Source organism: Nomascus leucogenys, chromosome 4, assembly GCF_006542625.1.
Source record: "Nomascus leucogenys isolate Asia chromosome 4, Asia_NLE_v1, whole genome shotgun sequence".
In the NCBI taxonomy this organism is placed as follows: Eukaryota; Metazoa; Chordata; class Mammalia; order Primates; family Hylobatidae; genus Nomascus; species Nomascus leucogenys.
In genome coordinates this window covers 67,293,243-67,320,790 of record NC_044384.1, presented here as the reverse complement: position 1 = coordinate 67,320,790, position 27,548 = coordinate 67,293,243, and the positions used below count along the sequence as shown (strand labels likewise).

Here is a 27,548-nt window from a genome sequence, read left to right as displayed (position 1 = left end):
GGAGATGTCTAGGACCAGACTCTGACATGCATCCTTGTTCTATCCCATAGGTAAGAGCTCAAGCTGAGCCTTGCTTCCTGAAGACCTCAGCAACCTCTATGTAGTAGGGCCTGCTTTGTGCCAGGTTCGTACTGGAAACTCTACAGACAACTTTGCATCTAGCTAGCAAAGTGATCTGGGAAGGAGCCATTACCAACTTCAAGTCATAGACGATGAAAGACAGTGAGCTCCAGCAGGTCATCTAGACCTGAGTGCAGAGTACCCTAGTGGTGATGTGAGACTGTGGACTCTGTGTGGTGTCACCCAGGTTCTTGGGGTAGCTGTGGGCATGGGGCAGGATCGGTTTCCACAGTGGCTCCATTTCAGCCATAGCTGGAGCTTTTCCACCCCCAAGCTTTGCTGTCTAATGCTACCACAGGGAATAACCAAACGTAGCCATTTCTATCAATATTAAAATTTAAAATTCAGTTCCTCATTTGTAGTAGCTGTATTTCAAGTATGCAGGAGCCACATGTCACTTGTAGCTATGATACCGGACAGTGCAGATAGAAAATATTCCCACCACCGCAGAAAGTTCTACTGCACGGGCAGATCCAAGCGTTGGAATTCTGCCCTCTGGCTACAACTGCCTCTTCTTCTAACCTATGACTCATCAATGGGACCCAGCCTCAATCTGTTTACTCCTTCCCTCTCCTCATGGTCCAGTGGACACCTCTGATTGCCCTTCTTCCAAGCCTGGACTTTCCAACCCCAATTATCTTGGCATCGTTGATTCCCTTGGTCACTGACTTTCTGTGTACACCCTGCCCCCATGCCTAACATTTGGCAGGTCACATCCTTTTCACTTCCCTGCTACTGTTCCTGGGATGTAGCCTATTGCTGAAAACAATGATAAAATAATAACATGTGCTGTTCAGCCTTAACTGGGTCTTCTCTGCTTCTTACTCCTTCTTCAGTCCATCCCATATTGACTCACTGACTCATCCTTTAGGATGCCTCATTCTCTAAAACCTCGCTCCCTCATGACCCCCACCCTCTACAGATGACCCACTTCATACGTTGGGAAAATCACCCAAAAACCTTTGCCATGAGCTTCCTCAACATGTCCTCTAGCTCTTCTGTTTCCTTTAGCCAAGGTGACCCACCAGCTAGTTTCCACCTGGGAGAACTAACTTTCTGCTTCCACATCTTTGCTCATGATGTTTCTCCATTCAGAAGGGCTCTTCCCAATCACACCTCTGCCACAAAACATTTTCTGAGTCATCCCACCTGAAAGCAACCCCTTCCTGCTCCAAATGTCCCTAACGTTTTATCTGTATCTGTTCCTCTCACAGATGTCACCTGCCACTGTACCTACTAAAGTACATACAGGTGACTGCACATCTTCCCCACTAAACACAACCACTGTGAGAAGGGGGTGCTTGCTGGATTCAGCCTGGCTCTCCAGCAGCAACCAGCACAGTTCCCTGTGTAGAGAACAGCTGGTGTATATTGATGGAATGGCTATCTATATATTTACTTTTGCAAATGTCCGACTTACTCCTAAGGTAGACATATTGAATTCAATAAAGAATTGATGGACACATTTCTCCTAATGATCTCAACATGAAGTTCTAACTAAATGATTTACATGACCAGAATGTCTGATGGGAAGACAAGACTGTACCTGTTGATGGCTAGAACCGCAATAAATGTGCAATATCTTCCTGAAGGAGGGTGAAGTGGGTACAAAATGATAGAAAGTGGGCAAAAGAAACAAAGAAAGACAACAAAGTAGAAATAAACTTACCTTGGGTAGCAATGTAATGATTGGGTCGATGATAACCCTAAAAATAAATAAAAGAGAATATTTGATAAACATAAAATCGATAAACAGCAGATAAGTCACATGCTAACTTTGCTGAAACGAATGTGCACACAAATGCCAATAGCTACATCACCTGAAAGTTAAATGGCCAACCCAGCACCATTGAGTTTCTCTTAATTAGTGAAGGTGCATCAGATACAACAGTTCTGATGCTTACACCAAAGGTGTGGGTAACTTAATCATAACTGGCTATGAGATGATGGATGAGCAAGAAACACTAACAACTTATCGATTCTCTGAAATAACATGAGCATTACTCTTACAAAATGCAAACAAGCTGAGAATTTGCAACAGAATTTCATTTGTGTTTGGGATGTTATTGGCAATATGCCAAGGGTTTAACACACATTCTGTTATATTGGTATAGACAGTTATATCAATAATGATCCTCAAAACCATTCTTAAATACTGCTAATACCATGACATGCTACTGTAGCAAGGGCCAGGAATTTAAAGAGGCAGAAGTTCTGAAAGATCCCTTCCTTTTATCATGATCCTATAAGAAACAAGACAGACAAAAATTGAGGCCAAAGAAAAAGGGCCAGGTGTGGTGGTTGATGCCTGTAATCCCAGCACTTTGGGGAGGCTAAAGCAGGCAGACTGCTTGAGCTTAGGAGTTTGAGACCAGCCTGCACAACATGGCAAAAATCCGTCTCTACAAAAAAAACAAAAATTAGCCAGGTGTGGTGGCATTCACCTGTAGTCCCACCTACTTTGGGGACTGAGGCAGGAGGATTGCATAAGCCCAGGGGTTCGAGGCTGCAGTGAGCCAAGATTGCACCACTGTACTTCAGCCTGGGTGACAAAGTGAGACCCTGTCTCAAAAAAAAAAAAAAAGAAGGAAACAAAAAAAGTGTAGGATAAGTATCTGGGAAAGAAAAAATCAACTCAAAGAAAATTACACCCAGCTAACATATCACCATGGATCTTAATACTTTCTATTTCTGTCCCCCAAGATTGCCCAAAATACCATGCCCAAAACTGGTTGGAAAACAGAAAAAAGAAACTTGAAGAGAAAACTCAGATTTCTCAGATAACTTAAATGCACATGTTAGATCATTTTGCCCTTAAAAACAAGTGGAAAACGATGAACAACAAAAGCAAACACATTCTTTTATACAATTGACTTGCTGTAGGTCTCAAATTATAGAACCATGAACAATATTAAATAGAACTCTTTAGACCATCACTCATTTCTCACTGGCTGGTAAGTCCCACAAGGGCAAGAACTTTGCCTGACTTATCCATACTACACGTCCGAGGGCCTAGCAAGGTGCCCAGTAGATAGGAGGGACTCATCTGATGGTGAAGTCACCCAGAGAGTCCACAGTGGTCTGTATTGCTGAACATCACCATCATTTCTCAGTCCTTACCTATTTGGCCATCGGCAGCATGAGTATGATCAATCCCCTTAAAATGCTTTCTTCCCTGGTTCCAGGATGTGACTCTCCTGGTTTTCTTTCTACCCACCTCCCTGGCCACTTGTTCTCAATTTCATTGGCTGGTTCTCCCTTTTCAAGTTGATGTGGAAGGCCTGGTTCTTGGACGTTTTCCTCTATCTGCTCTCACTCTCTGAGTGAGCTCCTCCAGTCCCATGGCCTTCAAGCTCGTCTGTACACTGATGAATCCTATATTCTTGTTTCCAGCCTAGACCTTTTCCGGGAAATCTTGATGCATACCCACTGCCTGCTCGACACCTCCACTGGGAGGTCTAATACATTTTTAAAGCTTCACACACCTAAGACGGAACTCCTCATTTCCTCCTTAACCCCTGCCTGAATCTGTTCCACACACCATCTTCTCTTCAGCATCCTTGACCCCTCTCTCCTTCCTGAACCCCGTAGCCAATCTGCCAGCAAATCCTACTGGCTCTACCTTCAATGCAGCTCAAGGGTCTCACCATTTCTCATCTCCACTGCCACCTCTCTGATGATTCCCACAGCCACACAGCAGGCTTCTCTGCTTCCTCTCCTGGCCATGTGCAGTTCACTTCCCACCCAGCAGCCAGATCACGCCTTTGCTCAGATACCTCTAACGACTGCCCATCTCACTCACAGTAAAAGCCAAAGTCCTTACAACTGTGGACCTGACCTGGCCCATGACCTCTCCCCCATATCATGGAACTCCCCACGCCCCTATACACCATGCCAATGATTGCCTGCTTGCTTTTCTTCAAAATCGCCAGGCACAAATTCCACAACAAGGCCTTTGCTTGGGCTGTTTCTCAGCCCAGAATGCTCTTCTTCCAGGTATCTGTGTAGCTCAACCCCTTGTCTTCCTTGCTCACTTGCTACCTTCTCAGTGGGACTGACTACAGCCACTCAGTTCAAAATTGCCATCAGGGCCTCCAGGTCTGGCGCTCCGAGTCCCCTTTTAAGGCTTTAGTTTTCTCTGCAGTACATACAACTTTCTAATTGACCATATAGAATTAACTTTTTAATTCATTGCCCATTTCTCCTAATTAGAACAGCAGCTCCACTGGGTCACAGGTTTTTTTGGTTTTGGTTTGAACTGTTCACGGCTTTTCTGCTAGCACCTAGAAAGGTAAATAATGCATAAGTACTCAATAAGATCTATTGACTAAGAGAATAAAGAGGCCCCCAGTATTGGCTCTTCTCTCTTAAAATTCAAACTCATTAATCCAGTCTTTTCATTACTTTATAGCCTTGCTCATGTATGTGACTTCCTTGAGCTGGAATGTCTTCTCTCCTGCATTTCCACTTACTCACTGGTTAAAGCTTATTCAAATTACATCCTCTATGATGCCTAATCTGATCACAATGACTCCTTCAGTCGGTGTTTCATGAAACACTTACTAAGGGCTCTCTATATTCAGGCATGTGCCAGGTGCAGGGGATGTAAGATGCCTAGGACACTGTCCCTGTACTCAAGGACCCAGTAGGGACTGCAGGAGCTGGGACTGGAGTGTGAGCGGTGTCCCCTGGAGCCTCTCAAGGGAAGGTGTGCTACAGTTGGCCTGGAGGTAAGTGGACTGGATAAGACACTCACATTTCAGTTTCTCAGCTTCTGAGTTGGGAGACTGTGAGAAGGAGATAACTGGTCTGGGACATCTGAGTACTCCCATGAGGTACTCACTAAACATGTGCTGATTAAAGGAGTAAGTGCAAGGCACCTTATGAAGAAACCTTGCTTTAATAAAAAATAAATGGAACCTGGAGTGGGTATGGTTTTGGTTGTTATCAGAATAGTGCAGGAGTCTTCGTTTGATGAATGAGAGATGAAATAGTCTTGAAATAATCATACCCCAGTCCCCACCCACAAATCTATAACTGAAAATTTCAAGTCTGTCTAATTAGCACTAAACATAACATTCTCATAGTTATTTTTAGATAACTTTCTTAGAGATTGTGATGCTATTTACTTTTAGTAGCATCTCAGTAATATTCAATCAAGAAGCAAAACCATATATATGGATCAATCCTGTCTATGGAATTATTGATAGACTAAGCAATAGTGTGATGGCCAAGCACAGAGTATGCCTTCAGAACCACAAGGGAGCAGAAATCTGTTTAATGTAAATGCGGGCCTTGGAGGTAACAGCAACTTTCCCTTGATTTTTCAGTCTACTTTTGATTTCATTCATTCTTTCAACTGAAAACATGCTGTCTCCTAAAGAATTTATTCTAATGTAAAACATTAAGTTAACATGACGCAGAATGAACAAAGAGGCAGTCTTCAATAATTAAACAGCCTACATATTTAATGACATGTCTTGCTTGCATTAGAAGTCCTGGTGAACAGATGCAGACTACTTTGAAGACTACTTAAAAGTGCAGTGATGACAAGGGATTGCAGATCACCGTATTAGGAATTAGAGAGTTTTGTCCCATTAATATGCAAACAGATTTTTTAAGTGTCGAATAATACGAGTTGTTGACAAAAAAATGGAAATAACATTTTCTTAGTCCACATAAGCATGAGATGGCAAAGAAAGCATAGAATGTTACAGAGAAATTCACCAACAAATGGGCTGCCATGAGAAAAGGAGTGACCGTGTCTTCACTGTTAAGTTCTGTGGTGTGCAGGGTAATATTCATGTGTTTGCTTTTAGATTGAGCCCAATGTATGTCCAATCGTACAGCAGACACACAAACTGGTACATGTCAGAATGGTTGGGTTTACTGAGTTTTAGACTCTGATTTAATCATTATGCATTGTATACATGTATGAAAATATCATACATAGCACCCAAATATGTACAACTATTATATATCAATTAAAAAATAATAAAATACATACATCGATATAATTGCCATTGATATAGTCTGAGTTTGTGTCTCCTTCTATTGTCTGCAGCCTCACTCGGGAATGATCATCTGCAAAGGAAAAGGGACAGAAAATAACGATTAACAAAAGCAATCTGGTAGGTGGCTCTGAGCCCCAGAATGTAAGCATATTACATGAAGATCACCCACATACACTCTGCTTTAAAGATGAAGAATTAAATACTACACACCCTCCTCTTCCTATTTTGCTATTAAAATTGGGAAGGATTTATATTTTTTTACATTTTACAGTAAATCTCATTAACTTATTCTTTGATCATTGATGGGCCTAAAGCATTGACAAAGGTTTGACACTTTTACATACAATCCTGTGAACCACAAACATAAGTAGATCTTGGATTGCAAGTTTGAGCAACTTCACTAAATCACATACAAACCCTGAGATGTTGAAGGCTGTGACATCCAACTTGACAAATGATGATTACAAACTCACAGTGCAGGCTTCTGGGATGTGCAGATGTGATCCTAGCCTTAGTCACTGGTGAGTTCCCTAAGCCCTATCTGTATCTGCGGGCATCAGCCAGCAAGAGCAAAGCTGTCACCATCCATCATGTGACCACAGGCCAGGCAGTAAGGGCACCAGGCCTCAGCCTCCTCATCTGGAGAAGGGGATGACACTACTCGCCTCAAAGTGGGCTGTGTCCAGGATTCAATGAAAACACAAATTGACACATAAGTACTATAGAGGGCTCATATTTATGGTATTAATTAGCTATATTTAAATATTTCCAGAGTAAAAAAAATTACCTGCAAATACTATTGATGTATCTCAATTATTTCCTTGAAAATGTATATTGTATTTTATTTGTTACCTTAATTTTTTTCAGAAATGGGGCCTGGCTATGTTGTCCACACTGGTTTCAAACTCCTGGCTTCAAGCAGTTCTCCTGCCTCAACCTCCCAAATGCTAGGATTATAGGTGTGAGCCACAGCACCTGGCCCCAAATCCATATTTTAAAAAGGGATGTGCTTCGTATGTTGTCACTCATAAATGGGAGCTAAGCTAAGAGGGCGCAAAGGCATAAGAATGATACAATGGACTTCGGGGACTCGGGAAAGGGGGAGAAGGGGGGTGAGGGAGGAAAGACTACACATTGGGTACCGTGTACACTGCCTGGGTAACGGGTGCCAAAATCTCAGAAATCCACCACTAAAGAACTCATTCATGTAGCCAAACACACCACTTGTTCCCCCAAAACCTACTGAAATTAAAAATTAAAAATTAAAAAAAAGAAAGGATGTGCTAATAGCACCGTAAGGGCAGAATTTTCCTGCACTGATCACTGCTGTGTCCCTGGCCCTTAGATTAGAGCCTGGAACGTAGCAGATTTACCCCCAAAATAACTTTTGAAGAAATAAAAAGTGCATTTTTGTTTTTTGAAAATATATGTCCTTTAAAATGTATTTACCTAAATTACTGTTCCTTTTAGCAGAGGGACCCTTCCTTCCAATTAAACTGTATGCTAAAACTCAGTATTCAGAACAGATAAAAGCCAGCTGCCCTGAAAGGAAAGCACAGGGGGCCCTAATAAGAACATTTTGCAAAACTTCACTTCCAGTGTTGCTGGAGCAGTGGGAAACCCTGCTTCTAAACTGCTACTGCCTTTTTCTGACGCTAACTTTACTCAACATTTCTTTTGGGTTAGTGGTAAGAAATGAAGCCCACAGCTTTTGAGATAAAAGCCAGGGGAGCTGCAGATGACAGACCCTTTTATCCCCGGCCACTGGAGCAAGTATTGACCTGGACCCATTCCTTGAAATGCTAATGGGTGAAAGTCAAAATTTCATATTGGTTTCTGGAGTTTAACCTCCTGTCGAGTAGATGTTTTGTTTGTTGTCAATAGCATAGGCAGAAGGAAATCGGTGTCAATTTTCTAAACTTCCTTCCTTGACGGGGCTTTCCACTTCATGACAGATAGTCACATTATTTCATGTCAGTGCCTCACCATTAGCTGGGGTGCAATAAGTTTATCTGGAATGTGGTGACAAGCTGGGCCAGAGAAGGAGAAAAGCTGAGAGGAGGTCATGTCTTCCTGCTCTGCTCAAAGGAGACTATGGGATGAGCAAGTTCTGGGGTCGAGTGTGTGGGTGAGAATCGCTGCTGGTGGGTGAGAATTGCTGCTGGTGGGTTAGAATCTTTCACGTGTGGTTTTGGGCCAGTTACTTAATCTTTCTGTGCTTCCTTCGCTGTAAAATGGAGATGAAGAGTGCCTACCTTGTGGGATTACTGTGAGCATCAAAATAATACACATATAGAGATCAGAAAAAAGCCTGGTATATAGGAAGTGATGGATAGATGTCAGTTATTATTATCATGGGCTATGTAATGTATACTCATATTTTTCTTCTTGCTGTTTTTATAGATGATGTCCAAGCAGATAACAGCAACCCCAGGAACAGACTCATTGGCAGTCAGAATGTTTCCTCATGGCGATCTGCTTTAAGAACCAATTTCCTAGGACACATTTTGCTGCTTAAAACCAGTGGCTCCCTATATATGTTTTCCACTGTTGGCGGTTTGGGGGAGGTGAGCTGGTGCACTGGACATGTGTAGATTGTTATGGCTTTCGTGTATCTTAGGAGAGCCAGTGCCTACACGCAACTACTGCACAGAAGGGTGCCACAAGCACTGGCAATGCCATTTGAACTGCAAGAATGAAAGATGCACCCTAGAACTGAATCACGGCTACTCCACACACACTGGGCTTTCGTCAACTCCTCTGAAGGGAGGTCAGGTTCACCTTTCTGGATACTTGGGCTTTCCCTGGGCAGGTTTTCAAAAGGCAGGCAACTGACCGCATTAGAACCTTGCAATCTAAGCAGGCCTGTCTCGAAGATCTGTTGTACCCCCTCGTCAGATTCCCCTCTATTTTGTGCTTTATTTCTCTGAGCACCTCAGGATGAGTGCTGCTCACTCCCTGTGATTTACCACCCATGGGCTGGTTCAGGCTATTCTGGAAGGTTCTCTTTAGGGACGTCAATCTCCAAGACTGAATTCCTATTTCCTATCAACAGAGCCTTTGAAGTAGAGTTTTACCATCATCTCCTACAGTTCAGTTTACCCACACCTCAAAATTTAACTTGGCTGCTACTTCTCCAGATTCAATTGCCCTTACTCCCCTCAGGATGGGGAAACCTGTAAGACACATGTACAGCTGACTTCCTAACAGAATGAGATGGGTTTTGCCTTTATATACATGGTAGTATCTTTTTTCTTTTATTGATTCTACTAGATTATAATGTCTTGTGGTCAAAGACAGTGTTACATACAGTCTGAACATCCCTAAGAGTACCTTTCTCCAAGGCCACATGCCTAACTCCAAAAGACTCCATTCACAGCACAGAGGCACAGGCTGCAGTCCCATGTGCGGGGCCCTGCCTAATACACAGCAAGTGAGCAACAAGGATTGAACTCTTCCCCATGCTAATGAATGGGTGGTGGTCCAGGATCATCCAAGATACCTTGAATGGGTCCACAGTGCCTTTTTAAATTTCAGATTTTTTTTTTTTTTTTTTTTTTTTTTTGAGACAGAGTTTTGTTCTTTTTGCTCAGGCTAAAGTGCAATGGCGCGACCTCGGCTCATTGCAACCTCTGCCTCCTGGGTTCAAGTGATTCTCCTGCCTCAGCCTCCTGAGTAGCTGGGATTACAGGCACACACCTCCACGCCTGGCTAATTTTTATATTTTAAGTAGAGATGTGTTTTCACCATGTTGACCAGGCTGGTCTTGAACCACTGACCTCAGGTGATCCACCTGCCTCAGCTTCCCAAAGTGCTGGGATTACAGGCGTGAGCCACCATGCCCAGCCTAAATTTCAGTTTTAATACAGGCTTGTCTAATATTGTCAGAATACTGAGCTGTTTCATCTTCCAGAAATCTCTTACCTAATCATTCCTGCCCATCTCTAACTGTCCAAATTCTGCCAATTTTTCAGTATTCAACTCACATGTCCCCTCCTCAGTAAGGTCTTCTCATTTATTCAGTGATTTTTTGAGTATCTGCTATATGCCAAACACCATGCTAAGTGTTGGGGATATGTAGTGGTAAACAAGTTAGATTTATGGTGCTTGAGTTCATGGGACTTAAGGCAATGGAAAACACATTTAACAGTCATTGCTTAGATAACGACTTAAATACAATTTTGATAAGTGCTAAGTTGGAAAGGACAGAGAGCTATGAGAGTGAATGGCATGGGTCCTGACCTACTCTGAAGAGCTAGCAAACAATTCCCTAATAAAGGGACGCTGAAGCTCAAACCATGAAGATAGAAAGTAGAGAGGGCAGAACTCCTAAATTCCAAGTCCAGGAGACAATGTGTGTTCGGGCCAGGAGGTAGGAAGGATCTAGTATGTTCAGGAAACCAAAGAAGGCTGGTGTGGAGAATGTGCTGTCAGAAGCCAGGGAAGAGAGTGGTGGGAAATGACAACAGAGAGGAGGGAAGGCCAGGTCATTAGGACCTTCATCCTGAGCACCGCAGGAAGCCACAGGCAGGGGCGTGCTTCATTTCATCAGATGCCCGCTATTGTTGAGGACGAACTGGAAGGGCTCCAGTTGGGTTGGTGGGTGTGGGGAGACAATGGGGAGGCTACTGCCACAGTCCTGGGGAATCAATGGCAGCTTAGCATAGAGAGGGCTATTGGACAGGGCCGAATCTGAGGGGTATTTAGGTGGTAGGACTGACCACAATGATCAGTTCACTTATTGTGGATGAGAAGAGGTATCATGTTGACTTCTAGGATTCTGACCTGAGAAATAGGGCAGAAGATGGTGCCATCGACTAAGATGTGAACCATGGAGAAAAGCCAGCTTGGGGCTGGTGATGGAAATGAGGCATGCAGTGTTGGATATATTTAATCTGAGGTGTTTACCATCTGAATAGAGATATGGAGTAGGTGGTTGGGTATAAATTCTCCTTCCTTAAATGTCAATAGTCCTTTGATTTCACTTTTTGGTGCTCTTATATATGGTTATCTATAGACATGACTTATTTCTCCTACAGATCAAAAATACTTTGGCTGGATGTGATGGCATATGCCTGCAGACCAAGCTACTTGGGAGGCCGAGGCAGGAGGATAGCTTGAGCTCAGGAGTTCAAGACCAGCCTAGGCAACATGACATTTTAATTATTATTTTTAGAGACCTTGTCTCTATAAAAAATAAAAATTAAAAAAAGAATTAGCCTAGCATGGTGATGCACACCTGTAGTCCTAGGGAGGCTGAGGCAGGAGGATCCCTTGAGCATAGTGGTTTGGGGCTGAAGTGAACTATGATTACACCACTGCACTTGCCTGGGCAACAAAGCAAGACCCTGTCTCTATAAAAACAATAACTATTTAAGAGGAGCTGTGTCTTATATTCATCTTCACCTCCCGTGTGCACGCTTCTATGAAAATAATAGTATAAATAACTATATATTGATAAATATATAATCAGTAAACATTTATTTTTATGAGTAAGTGAAAAAAAGCCCAGCTTACAATGAGATACCATCACATACCCACTAGAAAGGCAAAACATTTAAGTCTGAACACCAAGTTCAGGTGAGGATGTGGAATAATATAAACTCACAGATGCTGCTGGTGGAAATGAAAATTAGTACAATCACTTTGAGAAACAATTTGCTATTTAGTAAAGCTGAAGACATCCACGACCTATGATCCAGCCATGAGGAAATGAATACTGTGTGCATCTTGAAACATACTGAAGCAATATTGTTTACAACTGACAAAACTATAAACAATCCAAATGTCCATCAACAGAAGGGAGACATAAATCATATTAATAAAGTGGAATGCTATTTAGTAATGAAAATGAACAAGCTACAGTTACATACAACTTGAACAAATCATACAAACATAGTTGAACAACAAAAAAAGCAATACACAGAAGAGTATATACCAATGCTGTCCAGTAGAACTTGCTGTGCTGATGGAAACATTCTATATCTGTGCTCACCGGTACAAAGGCCACACTAGTTACTGAGCACATGAAATGTGGCTGGAGTAACAAAGGAACTGAAATTTTCATTTAATTTTAATGAATTTAAACAATTACATGTAGTTAGTAGCTACAATACTGGATAACACAGATATACATTACATACTTTTACTTATGTAAAGTTAAAAGCCAGGCAAAATGTAACTATATTGTCTAGATCTGTACTGTCTAATATATCTGTTAGCCACATGAGGCTAATCCTAATCGTGCTGTAAGTGTAAAATACACATCAAATTTGGAATATTTAGTATGATAAAAAGAATGTAAAATACCTCATTTATATTTTTTATACTGACTGCAGGTTGAAAAGTTGACATTTAGGACATATTAGATTTAAGAAAATATATTACTAAACTTAAGTAATTTATTTCTTTTTCTGTTACTTAGTGTGGCTATTAGATTTAAGGACAATTTAATATTATACACGTGGCTTGCGTTTATATTTCATAGTTTATTTCTATTGGACCATGTGCTAGGGAATACATAAAACAGGAAAGGTTTCAACCAATCAGGCAGCCAACTCCCAACTCATCGCACCATGCTCAAATAAGGCCTAGCTGTAGCCAATTGGGTGATTTCTCTACTTTGCTTCTCTGTTTGGCCTATAAAAGCCTGCCACTCACACTTGTAGGTGTAGCTCTCTGAACCTCTTCTGTTTCTGAGGGCTGCCTGAGTCATGAATTGGTCTTTGCTCAAATAAACCTGGCTAAATTTAATTTGTCTAAAGTTTTTCTTTTAACACTACTTAATGGCACTGAACTTAAAAATGGTTAAGATGGTAAATTTTATGTGTATTTTTCCAAAAATAAAAAAAGTCCAATTTTTCCACCCCTCCCTTGTATAATAGCTCCTCATGTTCCACTGTAGTCCCTGATATCCTAGGAAAGGGCATTCATGGACTTGCAGCCTACAGCCCTGTGAATTCTTTTGCTAGGCACATTTTCCTGAGATGGTGAGTTCCCTTTCCCTGATGAAATCAAGGCAGGGGTGACGGTGACTCTATAGCTTCCTTTTCTTTCTGTTTTTTTTTTTTTTTTTTTTTTTTTTTGAGACAGAGTTTCACTCTTGTTGTTCAGGCTGGAGTGCAATGGCGTGATCTTGGCTCCCTGAAAGCTCTGCCTCCTGGGTTCAAGCAATTCTCCTCTCTCAGCCTTTCGAGTAGCTGGGATTACAGGCACCTGCCACCACGCCCAGCTAATTTCCGTATTTGCAGTAGAGATGGGGTTTCACCATGTTGGCCAGGCTGGTCTGAAACTCCTTTTCCTCAGGTGATCTGCCTGCCTTGGCCTCCCAAAGTTCTGGGATTACAGGTGTGAGCTGCCACGCCTGGCCTCTATAGCTATCTAATAGAGGACAACAGTCATACATTATGTTGTTTATGAAGTATTTTTGTTTTAGTGATAAAATAAGGTGAACACTGATAAGTGAATCCATCTCAAGCCCAGGAGATACCTATGTTAGCAGTGAGAGTGGGGTAAGTCTCTAGAAAGGGTCCAGTTGGGTTGGAGAACGCAGGACATGTGTTCTGCCATGGAGAGCAGCAGGCTGATCATCACATGACTGCACTTCCTGGCTGAAACAGGTCAGCACTTCTCAAGTCAATCCCCCTGTCTTCCAGAATACAAAAAATAGGAAAGTATGACCATCACTCACATTAAGTCAGTGAATGTAAAAGCTAAAGAAGTGAAATGATTGGCTCTTCCAACTCCCCCATATTCTGCTGCTTGGACGTCTAAGAATGACTTGGCAGAGAAACTGCAGATTCTTATGCGTCCTCTTTCAAACAAAGCTCTCCGATGACTATGAAAACAACAGATATAGACTGTTGGGGCAAATACATCAGTATATGGATGCCCCTCGCCATATGTTCTTCAAATATCATTCACCTTGTCTCAGATGCCAATTACAAAGACAAATATGTATCAACCATTCTTTTAGGAAAACTCAGTTATTCCTTAGGGTACTCCTGAGGCTAAATCATATTAAATTTTTATGAGGAAATGCCTCACAGACATTTCTGGCATCTGGCAAAATGTGGGAGTCACTCAGACAAAGAATCCAAAGAAATGCCAATTGTCCACTGATGAGCCCTGTTCTGCAGGTTTGTTTTGAAGGCTTACCAGCTGGGAGGGGCCCTCTCTCAGGGACAGGGTCTAGCCATTGGGGTTGAAGGGAGGAAAAAGTTTGGAAACCTCAACTGCCTAGGCATAAGATCTGTAGAATTCAATCAGTTTTGTGGTTAACAACAGGTCAATTACTAACCATGAAAGCCATGGGGTCAAGACTATGAGGACTTGGTATTTCTGGGGGACACAGCCTGTAAGTTTGAGAAGACCTGAGCTGTAGTTTTTAATTACCATCTGTATTTCTCTGCCAGCATGGGTGCTTTTCCTTGATTATTCCAAAGCCATTTCACATTCACACTTTGCAGGAAATGAAACTAACAGGGGCTTTGGTGTCCGAGACTATGATTTGATGCTGGCTCTACAACTCACATGCATCTGCACAAATTTGGAGTCCTGCTGAGCTTCATCTGTAGACAGGGGTGACAAGGGGCTACTTTCCTAGGAGTTTTGGGAAGACCAAATAAGATAATGCATAGTATTATCAGGTGCCTGGAACACAGTACAGTTAGTTCCCCTTTAAAAAAATTACCCTGCCGGGCACGGTGGCTCACGTCTGTAATCCCAGCACTTTGGGAGGCTGAGGTGGGCGGATCACCTCAGGTCGGGAGTTTGAGACCAGCCTGACCAACACGGAGAAACCCCGTCTCTACCAAAAATACAAAACTAGCCGGGCGTGGTGATGCGCGCCTGTAATCCCAGCTACTCAGGAGGCTGAGGCAGGAGAATCTCTTGAACCCAGGAGGCAGAGGCTGCAGGGAGCCGAGATCACGCCATTGCACTCCAGCCTGGGCAACAAGGGTGAAACTCTGTCCAAAAAAAAAAAAAAAAAAAAAAAAAAAATTACCCCTTTTCTGTGAATAAAAGCAACATCCTTGTTGAAGTTTACTAATAAAATCTTCAAAGCACAAAGAGCCAGTATGCTCACTGGGGAACAGCAGAGCAGGGCAGAACTGAAAACTGGAAGCAGCCAATCTTTCAGGGCAGAGGAGCTGGAGATCCTTTTAAAAAGGAAACGGGAGAAACGTTTGAAGACATGCTAAATGCTCTTCAATAACTCCTACATTTTAGTCTCTTGGTATCTGCTCAACAACCTATCCCTATTTCTGTGTAGTGGAGCATGGAGGTTAGGATCCCGGGCTCCTGAGCCAGAATTCCTGTATGAATCTCAGTTCTGCTGCTTTCTAGTTGTGTGGCCTTGGACAAGTTATTTAACCTCCCTGTGCCTCAGTTTCCCCAACTGTAAAACTGGAATAACAATACTGCCTATATTTGTGAGGATTAAGTGAGTTAATATAAGTAATCATTAGTAAGTAGCTGGTATACAATAAGAAGTAAGTGAAAGTTAGCTATCACTTGTCTTATTAGTGCCAATGACTTAATTCAAGACCTGATCATTTTCATCTGCACTATTTCATTTCTGCCTCTAGTTGCTTCCCTCACCAGTGAATCCACACCAAGGACTGCTTTTCTAAAACAGACGTTTTTTTCCTAACACTACCTTGGTAACCATTCAATGATATAAACAAGAGACTGAAGAATGGTGGGCAAACAAGCAAAAAAATCTGATAAAATCATTCAAAAGGATTACTAGGCCTTTAATTTATTTACCTGGAAAGATCTCTGGGACATATTACAGAGTGAAGAGGAGCAGGCTACAAGGCAGCATGTCTAATAAGAGTCTATTTACATGAAATAATCAAATGCATTGGTGTATGTGTATGTATACACAGTGGGATAACTGGAAGAATGAGGTTTCTGCAGGGGATAAAATCTGGAGTGATTTTTATTATCATCTTTATGATTTTATGTACTACTTTAACGGTCTATAAGGTTTATATTATCTTTGTAATCAGAAAGAGAATAACACATCTATCCTCGTTGAAAAACAAAGAGCAAAAAAAAAATTAAGTCAATAGCTTCAAGAGGTAGAAAAATAAGAAGACTGGAATGAAACAGAAAAAAAATGTTAGCAGGGTTTGAATCTGGATGGTGAGATTCTGGGATGTGTTCCCCAAGTTTTCCACAGTGTATAAAGTTTCTTTAATGTGTATGAATTGGAGAAAAAGAAATCTATTTGCCATGCATGACTTGAATATGATCAAAATTAAACTTACGTTTATATCATAATCACAACTCAATGTTACCCCATCAAGAAATGTAACAAACTCTGCCACTTTGAGAAACTCCATCTGCATAAAAACTACTTGCTATTCCTCTCATATCTCTCAAAAAAAGCCTTTACTAGATGAAACAGAGAAAAGCAGATATTTTTGGGTAAGAAACAGGCACATAAGGACCTTGTCACAACAAACCACTGCTTAGCGTTGAAGAATTATAATCCGCTGAGGTTTTCCCCCCGTGTACATAGGCATGCATTGGACTGGGGTGATGTGAGATTTAGGGCAGGTCTATGCCCCACCCTAAGTCTGTAAAACATGGTATTTCCACCCTTTCCATCAGGTAATATCATGTTTAAAAATATCTCTAAGTAACTTCAAATATTTTAACACTTCCATATTAAACATGACGGATATTGGCAATAGTCATGCAATTTTAACTTGTGTGTGATTAGATATTCCCACAGCGGCAGAAATGGAGTATATCACTGATAATCTTTCACCTCTAACCAATTCTTTGTCTCTGCTACATACTGGTGACATATATAAGGTAAATTGGAATCACAATGATCAAGGTAACATTTAGCCTCTGAGAGAAGGCTGGAAATTAATTTTAATTACAATTGATTTCTGCAAATAATGGATTTGCTCCTCCCGTGGCTGCACTTGGGCCGAGGATTGCTGTTGCGCTTGTTTCAAGGTAGGATCTGCAGGAGACTCAGTGTGCCTGCAACTCAGGAAGTGCTTGGCGCCTTACCCAGTGGGATGCCACCTCCAGTGCAGTCTCCCTGCTTGTTTCCACCTGGTTCCCAGCTCTGCCATGCAGGTTCTGAGCAGGAAGTTTGAGTTCAATGACGGTGGCTCCATATGAATTCTCCTCTTCCTGTTGGTTTCATATGGGTCTTGCCTTGTTTTCTAACTCTTTTTCTGACTGACTAATCCCTGTGTCAGAGCTCTCTTTATTCTTCAGAATCCTGGCAGGGATTTATTTATTTTACCCTATGCCTTCCTAAACATATTGTGTCCATCTGCTTCTCTCTTGCTCATGCCCACCTGAATTTAATGCCAAAAGCTCGCTCTGCCAGTCCATTCTTACCTAACTAAACTCTGGTTCCCTCCCTTCAAAGACACTGTTGGAGTCACTCAATTAGCAGAGAGAAGCACACTGCTATAAAACAAAATGTTAGAAAAGTGAAGCCTTCAATGTGAGCAACCAAGATTGGCTCACTGGTTAGAAGAATCTGGGGTAGGTCCAAAGTTCCAGTCGCTGATTAGTTACACCTTGTTGTTAGGAAATGGAGTAGGAGGGCATGGTAACCCACCTCAGAAGGGACCTCGTGTCCTCAGCACTACATCAGAGTCTCTGCTGTACTAGATCTACTAGATCTACCAACAGGACACTAGCAGCACCCCTTCTCTCCATGAGACAGTGCTCCCTGCACCGCTGAGCAGTTCTGTCTCAGGACCGCCCGTTATTAAAGCCCCTTTAGCTGGGTCTTGGGCTCTCTATGCCCTCCTTGCTCCCTCCACAGATCACCTCCTCCTGCCAATGGCTTCTACCACCACCCATATGACCCATGAAATGGGTCACTGATTTATAATCCAGCCCAGACCCCTCTCTTTCAGATTTCACAGCAGTCTACAGAACTGTCTGCTTGGCTTCTCATTTGCATGTTTCCAAAGCATCTCAATATGTCCCCAAATCGAACTCATAAGCTGCTGTTGATCTCATGCCAACCTGAGCTCCTCTCCACAGCTGGTTCCCTTCCAGTATTATCCATCCTGGATAATACTGGAAGGGATAATACTGGAAGGGGATGGCCCATCCATCCTTCCATGTGTCTACCTGCTCAACTGCCCACCATCCATCTAACCATTCATCCTCCAGTAAGTCGGAAATGCAGGAGTCATCTCTGGCTCTTCTGTCTTCCTCACCCTGTCTCCCATCCATCTTTTGGTTGGGTCCATTACTTCTTTTGAATTCATCTACTTATTTTCTTTCTAGCCAACATCATCGTCGTGTCACACTCGGGCTACTGGAAATTCCTCAACAGCTGTCCCTTTCAAACCTACTTTCTCTGCAGTCAGATCTAAATTTTCCAATGAAATTTTATTAACACCTCCCCAACCCCTTTAATGAAGTTTCCCTTATTCTTATAATAAAGACAAAAGTCCTCAACCTGCCCCAGAAGGCTCTGTAGGTCTGGCTTCCACCTCCCTCCTTCTCTAGCCCAACTCCCACCCCTGTCCTTCCAGCTCCAGCCACCCAGCCTTCCTTTAGTTCTTCAGACCCAAGGGGCTCCCCAGCATGACAGAGTCTGTTCACATGACCCCCCTCCCAATTCTGCAGCATCCTCCCTGCTCCGTCCCCTCTGTTCAGTTGTTTTCCATGTCCCATCCTCAGGGAGGCCTTCCCATACCTCCTCACTCAGTCCCCACGTTGTGAGTTCTCATGGTACCATGTTAACTCCTTCTGTGTCCTTAACTTGAATTTTATTTTGTAATCATTTATATCACCCCCTTCTCCCCCACGAAATCTTCCAGGACCGTCAGCTTCAGGAGGGCAGGGGCTCTGTCAGCTCTTGCTCCTGTGGTAACCCCAGAGTCCCTGCATCTCCCACCTCTGCCCGCACCCCACTCCCTATGGTCCCGCAGCACAGCCTTCCCTGCTGTACCGGCCACCTGGGCGGACACACTCCTCCGCCTTCTCACCTGTTTCAAGTCCTGGTTGGCATCTCATCCCCTCAAGGAGGCTTTTCTTGACCACAATCTAAAAACATCACCCACCCTGACCAATCTCCATTCCCTGCTTCATTTTCCTTGCCCTGTGCTCACCTCACCTCCTAACATGGGTGTTACACCCTGCACTCAGCAATTGCTCCTGTCTTGCCCACAAGAAGGTGCAGCACGACACCAGCACAGCATCCTGTCTGCTTTGTTCCCTGCTCTGTTGCTGACACCTAGAATAGTGTGTGGTGTGTAACAGGCACTCAGCAAATATCTGTTGAAAGAATGACTGTGCCTGGCACATGGCAGATCAATACATACTTGTTGAATAAAGATCAGAAGAGAGGAGGAAGGGAGCCTGGGAAGCTTCTGCAGATTCTGGCTCATTATCTCCAATTACCAGCCCCTAGAAAGAGGAGCCGGCTGCAAGGGGGCTGCCTCGTTAGTAGGGAGATTTGGTGTGTGCCTTAAGCTTAGAGTTAATTATAGTTAGGAACTGTTGAGAGTATTAGGAGGGCTAGGCTTGTGTGTGGAGGGGCGGTAATGGTGGGTAGGGTGTTGGTTTATATTTGGAAGGGGCTAGCTCAGCAAATTTATAGTGTAAACAAGGGAAAAGTTAACTTACTTAAGAGCAAAAGCCAATAAACAGTTTTAAGGACCATTAAAACTATTTTATATGCAAACACTGCTGCAAAACAATGAACGTGATCATTACACTACTTCTGTGTTCTTTGAAAAGCACTAACAAGAACCTCTAAGATATGCTGACTGAATTCCCAATTCCTCATCCTAGTTAGTGGTGTTATCCCAAGTCCGAGGCTCTAGGAAGCAGACTTTACAGGAAGTGAAACTGACTTTTCTACAGTTACATAATTTTTAGGCGGGGGATGGTAATACTATTCACTATGCCCATGAAGAAACAGCCATTATGTACGTGTGAGTCATGATGTATGTGTGGGTCATTATGTGTGTGTGGGTATAGGAAGCAACAGCAAACTAGAGGAAGGAGTAACACAGATACCCAGGGAAGGGCTTCAGGACGCCATGGAAGGTGAGAGGAAGATTAGGAGGCTGGACAGAGAAGTCTCTTTTTGACACTGTCTCTAGAAAGATACAAAAATAACACAACCCAGTAAAGAAACACTAAAAGACCACAGGAAGGGATGGGATGGAGAGTGGTGAGGGCTAGAAAATGTAGTCCCAGAAGTCATGGGTAAATGACAGCCCACTGCAATGCCTGGAAACGGAAGCCAGAGTCCCGCCTGGGCAGAAGTGGGCCACTGCACACAGAAGTGCTCACCAGGAAGGAACAGGATGGTCCCTGAATTACCTACCAGCTCATCACTTGGAATCTGAGACTTCAACATGCTGATTTTTTTTTTTCATTTTAAATGAAGTAATGAATCTTCTAAACTCAAGAGGAGTAACACAGAAGTAATGAAGAAGTGAGACTTTTTTTCAGGTAACAACGATCAACATTCTTTTAATGTGGCATTTCTGTTCATTTCCACAACACGTGATCTTGTCAGGAAATTCTGACACTGAGAAGGCTCATGACTCACCCAAGGTCATTGAGCCGTACGTGGTAGGACAAGGACTCCAAACTGCTCCTCCCATCTCTAAACCCTATGTCCTTCTCTTTTGCCCGAGAGGTCTTTTCCTGATCAGTCTGCCGCTCATCCACTCACCCTTCTCCTTCAAGTCCCCAGTGGTGTCCTCACAACACATTCTCCATTTATTTATGTTATTATTATTTCATGAGATCTATTATTTCATGCATGTCTTATCCTGATCTGGCCACAGACTACAAATTCATGGTGGTAGGAGGTAGATTTAAACACATCCTGCCTCTGACAACATTGTGCCAGACACACAAATCACATTTGATACCTCTATTTGGGGTGCTGAAAAAATTGATCCTAAGTTCAGGGTCCTGAGAATTGAAAACTATCTTGGTGGTAGAAATGTGCCCTGGGGGGTAAGAAAAAGTTCTCCTTGTGGAATCTGTTCTTCACTAAACCAGGAGTCAGCAAACTACTGTTTGTGGGCCAAAAGTAGCCCACTGCCTGGCTTTGAAAAAAAGTTTCCCTGGAACATAGTCAGACCCATCTGTTTCTGTATTGTCTGTGGCTGCTTTTGCATGAAAACAGCAGAGCCAAGAAGCTGAACTGAGACTGAGATTGGCCTTTAAAGGCTAACACATTTACTACTGGACCCTTTACAGAAAAAAGTTTGCCAACCCCCTGCACTAGACTGTAACTACTAGGAGGGCAGTATCTTGTGTTTTATTATCTTCTTCTTTTTTTTTTTTTTTGAGACCTCTGGAGTCTTGCTCTGCCACCCAGGCTGGAGTGCAGTGGCATTATCGGCTCACTGCAACCTCCACCTCCCAGGTTCAAGCAATTCTCTTGCCTCGGCCTCCCGAGTAGCTGGGATTACAGGCACATGCCACCACGCCCAGCTAATTTTTGTCTTTTTAGTAGAGGCGGGGTTTCACCATGTTTGCCAGGTTGGTGTCAAGCTCCTGACCTCATGTAATCCACCTGCCTCAGCCTTCATTATCTTTTTATAGCAGTGCCTCCCACAGAGTCTGGCAAAAAGAAAGTGATGAATAAATATTTATTGAATGAAGAGATGGATTATTGGACCCTTTTAAGTACATACTCTCTGTCCAGCTGTGATGAGCAATGTGTACAGGAACAGAATTCAGTGTTCCTGTGACAAACAGCTGTATATCAAATACCCACATGGGTCAAGTGGAGACAAAGTGGGCAGGATCTCTGGAGGTTTAAAGGAGAAAATCTGCTTGGAATGTGGTGGGGAGCTCACAGACGTTTTATAGAAAGGAAACAATCAATACAGGGCCATCCCCATGTTTGCCTGCCTCCGCCTCCTGAGTAGATGGGACTGCAGGCACACACCATCACGCCCAACTAATTTTTAAAATTTTTTTGTAGAGACAGAGTCTCGCTTTGTTGACAAGGCTGGTCTCCAACTCCTGGCCTCAAGCAATCCTCCCACCTCAGCCTCCCAAAGTGCTAGGATTACAGTCACAGGAAATTCTGTGGGCAGCACTGCTAGAGAATCTGTACTGTCACACTAAGAAATGTGAACTCAGGCAAAGACAGTTTAACAGCACTTTCACAATCAATAAAGCTAATAGATCGCTCCCCTGGAATAACCAAACCTCCCAAGTTTGTTCTCTCATAAGAAATGAGACATGAGGAGCGAGATGTTCTCTTGGCCTAATCTGCATTGTTGTGTTGTTTTTTAAAATCTATGTATCTTTATAAGTAGTATTAATTACGTTAGGCGGCTACAGCGGGCCCATCAGTGCCTTGATGCAGTCATGGATGATGGAGAGCAGTTTAGTGTGGGGGATGGATAGTGCGGGCCTTGGGAGAAGGGGTTTCATCAATCTAGCACGTGTCTCAGCATTGTTATGGAACATTAATGAGGCTGGGCTCGACTTAAAAACCATCCAAGGCATTATGGGTTGGTAACATTCAGTTTCACAGGCACTGGGAATGTCTAAGCTATAATCCTAGCTCTTTTGCTAATGAGTGTTGTGATATGGGGAGTATCATTTAACTTCTGAGTTTCAGTTTCCTGTCCTTAAAATGGGGCTATTACTGACCTACCTAACCCAGTGTCCACAGGATTAATGAGTTAATGTTTTCAGAGAACTCTGAGCTCCTTGCATTAAGGAAAGCTGTGCATCATTATTTCCATTCATTCTCACGTAGCAGCTGGGAAACATTAGGACTATAATGTTTACTCCACCCAAAATGCATTTTCCTTCTCAGCATTTTAACGTTACCTGTGTTACCCAAACCTTAAATCTAAAAGGAAAACAGGGCCCACGACAACAGTACAATGATGAAGTGGGGGTAGATAGTTATTCCTTTCTTTAGTACGAGCATAACACCAGCTGTTCTAGACGGATGAAGGAGGTAATTGCACTGTAAATTTCCTCTGTATGAGCCTGGTGGTCAATCTTACTAGATGCGGAAAGGAAGTTCTACAACAGCACAATGACACTGTTGACACTTACATGCAATGATATTCCCGTATCTGTTCTTCATCCTGTTCTCATCTTTCTTAGCCGAGTCCCATGGTGCAGACTGCCCTTCAAAGAAGCTCTAGAAGGAAAGTGAGACTGAGAATTACAATTTGGCGCAGTAAACAGAGGGATCTTAACAATGGAGGATGTTCTTAAAAAACGTAGAACAAGGGTCAAGAAGGAAAGAATGCCCACAGGAATGAGACAAGGGATTATTACACTATATTATATTTTAAATATTTCATTTAGCTTTTTCTAAACTTTATTTTCCTTCAGTTAGTATCTTACAAACACAGGGATGGAGGCTGAAGAGTGAACCCACAATTTCTCTGTATAACCGAGTAAAAATGGTCACATGTTCATCCCCATCCCACCTGAATATTTAATACAGAAAAATTAATGTTTCACTCAATTTCTTAATTATATTGTCATTTTTCAATATTCTTGTAAGAGATACAGTGATGTCTTTTTCTCACTAATTGCTAATTGAAGAAAGGTTATTTTTGGTTAAAACATGAGAGTAAGTAAGCTGAGACTTCATGACTTCCAGGCTAAAATCCTGTAATAAACTCCGCCAAAGTTTTCTCTTCATTTTTAATGGAGTTTAGATGTCCATTTATTTAGGATTTGGCACTATGATGCCTGGAGTCTTTAATCTTCAGGTTATTCAATATTTTTTTGTTCAAGTTGTAATGAAAATGTCCCCTACTCTCAGTGGACAAGTAAAAAAAAAAGTGTGACTTTATTTCCACTTTAGTTCACGTTACATTTTACCTTTATGTGGTCAACTACGTGAGGAGGTTATGGGAAAAGGATGGAAGTGAACAGAATTCAGTAAAGCTATTTCTTGTTTTTGCCACAGTACTCATGTACTTCCTGGCACCCACCGGGAAGGAAGAGAGAGGGAAAGAGGAAGAGATGAAGGGCGAGCAGATGAATGAGAGCACCATTTGGGAATGCTTTGGGGCCAGAGAACATGGCATTAGGGACTCGTGTCCTCAGATGTGCTCCAGGGTGGCTTTCCAGTTCTCTCCCAAACAGAAGCTCTTCCTTCCTCCCCAGTCTCCATCTCACCTGTGGTGTTCAGCCATCTTGGCCATTTCCACCATTTACAATATTTTGAGATAAGTCTGTCGCTAGGTAGAATCTATTTATTCCTTTTTATGGGTCTGACTCTCCCTCATGAGGTAAATTGTTGCTTAGCACTGCTGCAGTAGGACACACTGCTTGCAGACGCCATGGGGTATCTGTGCCCCGCTCTGCCTGCCTGTGTGCTGCACAGTATTCTGACCACTAAGTGGACAGTGCTTGGCATCCTCTGTTGTTTCTATGTCTGTCTCTGCCTCCAGGCTGTGGACTCCCTGAGAGTGGGGGCTATGTGTTCATCATTTATGTTTGGAATCCAGTAATTAGTTATTGAATGAATGAATAACTGTGGTGTTTGGCTGTAGTATGTTTTGGCTTTGATTTCAAAATGAAGCTTTATTTCTGCAGCTTAAGTGTGCGACGGGCTCTAAGGCTTGGAAAGTCTACTTATCCAGTCTGCAGATTTCATTCCACAGTTGAATGGAATGGACTTGACATAGTTTGTCAAGTCCATGCCTTTTCTGTGGCCTGGTGGGTATGGATACTGCTGTTACCATACAACCGAGCTTGCATCAGAGACTGGCTGGAGAAGACCCCAGCCCCAGGTCTGTCCTGCCCTCAGGCTTCAGATCTTGTCCTCCGTACATCCAACCAACAAAACAGTTGAGCAACACCATTTTATAACACAACACAGAAGATTGAAAAAAGTAACACTACAAACCTAAGAGTTAAGAGGTTTAATCTGCTTATCTTAAGGTCCCTTAGTTATGATCACAGGTAACACTTTATTATCATAATAGTTTTTACCTTATATTTATCATTTCAAAAACATGGTAGGATCAGATGTGCTATATATGAACAGCTGTATTAACAGATTCACACTATGCATCGCTAGTTGAAGAGTGATATGGTTTGGCTGTGTCCCCACCCAAATCTCATCTTCAATTGTAGTTCCCATAATCCCCATGTGTTGTGGGAGGGACCTGGTGGGAGGTAATTGAATCATGGGGGTGGTTACCTCCATGCTGTTCTCCTGATAGTGAGTGAGTTCTCATGAGATTTGATGGTTTTATAAGTGGCTTTTCCTACCCTTCACTTGGCACTCTTCCTTGCTGCCACCAGGTAAAGACAATGTGTTTGCTTCCCCTTCTGCCGTGATTGTAAGTTTCCCAAGGCTTCCCTAGCCCTGCGGAACTGTGCATCAATTAAACCTCTTTCTTTTATAAATTACCCGGTTTTGGGTATTTCTTTTTTATTATTTTTTTTAATTTGACACAGAGTCTCACCCTGTCACCCAGGCTAGAGTACAGTGGCATAATCTCAGCTCACTGCAACCTCTGCTTCCTGGGTTCAAATGATTCTTGTGCCTCAGCCTCCCGAGTAGCTGGAATTACAGGCATGCACCACCACGCCCAGCTGATTTTTGTATTTTTAGTACAGACGGGGTTTCACCGTGTTGGCCAGGCTGGTCTCGAACTCCTGACCTCAAGTGATTCACCCGCCTTGGGATTCACCTGCTGGGATTACAGGAGTGAGCCACTGTGCCTAGCCTCGGGTATTTCTTCACAGCAGCATGAGAATGGACTAATACAAAAAGTAAAACCCTGTATGATACAGGGCAAATGCAAATAAAAACATCTTCAGGTTATTAATAAATTAACTCAATACAAATACTATCATTAAAAATCGCTAGCTGATTCCATCTAGAACAAGACCTTTATATAATCAGGGGATTTATTCAAACATGTAGCTTCTATTCTGCTACATAACATGCATTTAAAAATAGCTTCAGGGATTTTAAAGTCAGATACTCTTTTCTGAATACTGTCTTTGTTACTCTATGAATGACAATAATTTTATAGTTGAGTAATAACTACTATTTGACTTCCAACAATTTAATTCCACTTTGAGTTTGTCATGATTAATTACCAATTTCACTTCCCTCTGCCTTTTCCACCCATCTAAAAAGTTCTCAGATTTTGTTTTTTGTAGGAAGATGGAAGAAGAAAACTGACTTTGAGACCTTGAAGTCTTCCAGTAAATCCACAGCCTCAACTCATACAGAAAATGCCCCTAGATTCCCTGAGCCTTCACTTGGGGGCCCGAGCCACATGAGAGTCCCTGCCCTCTCTGGATACACAGAGGCTCCCTTGTGGGGAATGATGCTCACATCACAGCTGTGTTTCTTCAGTATTTGTGGTTACCACAGGACTGCCAATAGCCCTTGTATTTAAAAATAGTTATTTTAGTTGTATTATTTTCATTTAATTGGTGACCAAGAAACAGACACAAATCAACAAATGAAATAATAACCAATTGTACTGCATTTGAGCACTACAGTTCCCAAAATGTTTTCCTACAGATGGGGCCCAAGTTTTATCCATCTCTGAGCACTTATTATGAGAGCATCAAAAGTATGTGCAGATGAATGAGTCCATCCTCTCACCTGATCCTCACTGGAGGAGAGGACATGAGCTGTCCCTTACAGCTGAGGGACATGAGATGAAGACAGAAACCTCAAGATCTTCTAACACAACCTAGATTAGAAGTCAGTGTTTTCTGACTCTTTATCCACTGCTTTTTCTCTACCACTCTTACCCCAATGACCTTGAGAAGTAAACACTATTAAGTCAACTTAAATACACATGGCCAACAATTGTTTTCCATGCCAAGATTATCTTTGCTTGTCTCTGAAAGAATGTTTACAACAAAAGAATATAAAAAATGTCACCTAAATTTTAACTATTGATTACTTCTATAAAATAGGAATTTTTCTTCTCATTCATGATATGTGTTCATTGCATGGAAGCCATTGCAGGAAAAGTTCAACTTCTTGCAATGAGCCTCCCAACTTCTTATCCAGGAATTATATGAATCACTATGAATGGCAAAATGTATTTTTTTAAAAAACAAAACAAAATTAGAGATGCTCTGAGGAAAAGGTCAGATAACTAGTGCCTCCATACATAAATGTCACTGTCTCCTGACTCCATACAGATAGGGTGACGGTGTCTTGCATTTTCTCTAAGTGTTCCTTCCACTTATATAGCCAATTTCCCCATGGATACATTTGGATTATTAAGACCATGTCTCCTTATCCCTGGCTTAGAAAACAAGTAATATACCTATGGGAGCCCAGAGAGAAAAGGGAAAGGCTTTCTAGATTGGTTGCCTTGGCTTTTATTTCCTCTTGTTATGGAGATTAAAAATGTTTTTTCCTAAGACGGATCCAGTTTTGAATGTTACAGCTTTTTTCTA

General features: G+C 42.4%; 1 protein-coding gene across 10 annotated transcripts in view; it reads right to left on the bottom strand.

Moving 5' to 3' along the window:
- The window catches only part of PTPRM (protein tyrosine phosphatase receptor type M), an 835,156-nt gene that overhangs the window by 85,501 nt on the left and 722,107 nt on the right, over window positions 1-27,548 (bottom strand). For all 10 annotated transcript variants that reach the window (XM_030810737.1, XM_030810732.1, XM_030810734.1 and 7 more), the window contains 3 exons: window positions 23,196-23,283; window positions 6,128-6,204; window positions 1,790-1,826 (listed from right to left, as the gene is read on the bottom strand). In XM_030810737.1, coding sequence (XP_030666597.1) covers window positions 1,790-1,826; window positions 6,128-6,204; window positions 23,196-23,283 — 202 coding nt within the window. The remainder of the gene's footprint in view (window positions 1-1,789; window positions 1,827-6,127; window positions 6,205-23,195; window positions 23,284-27,548) is intronic.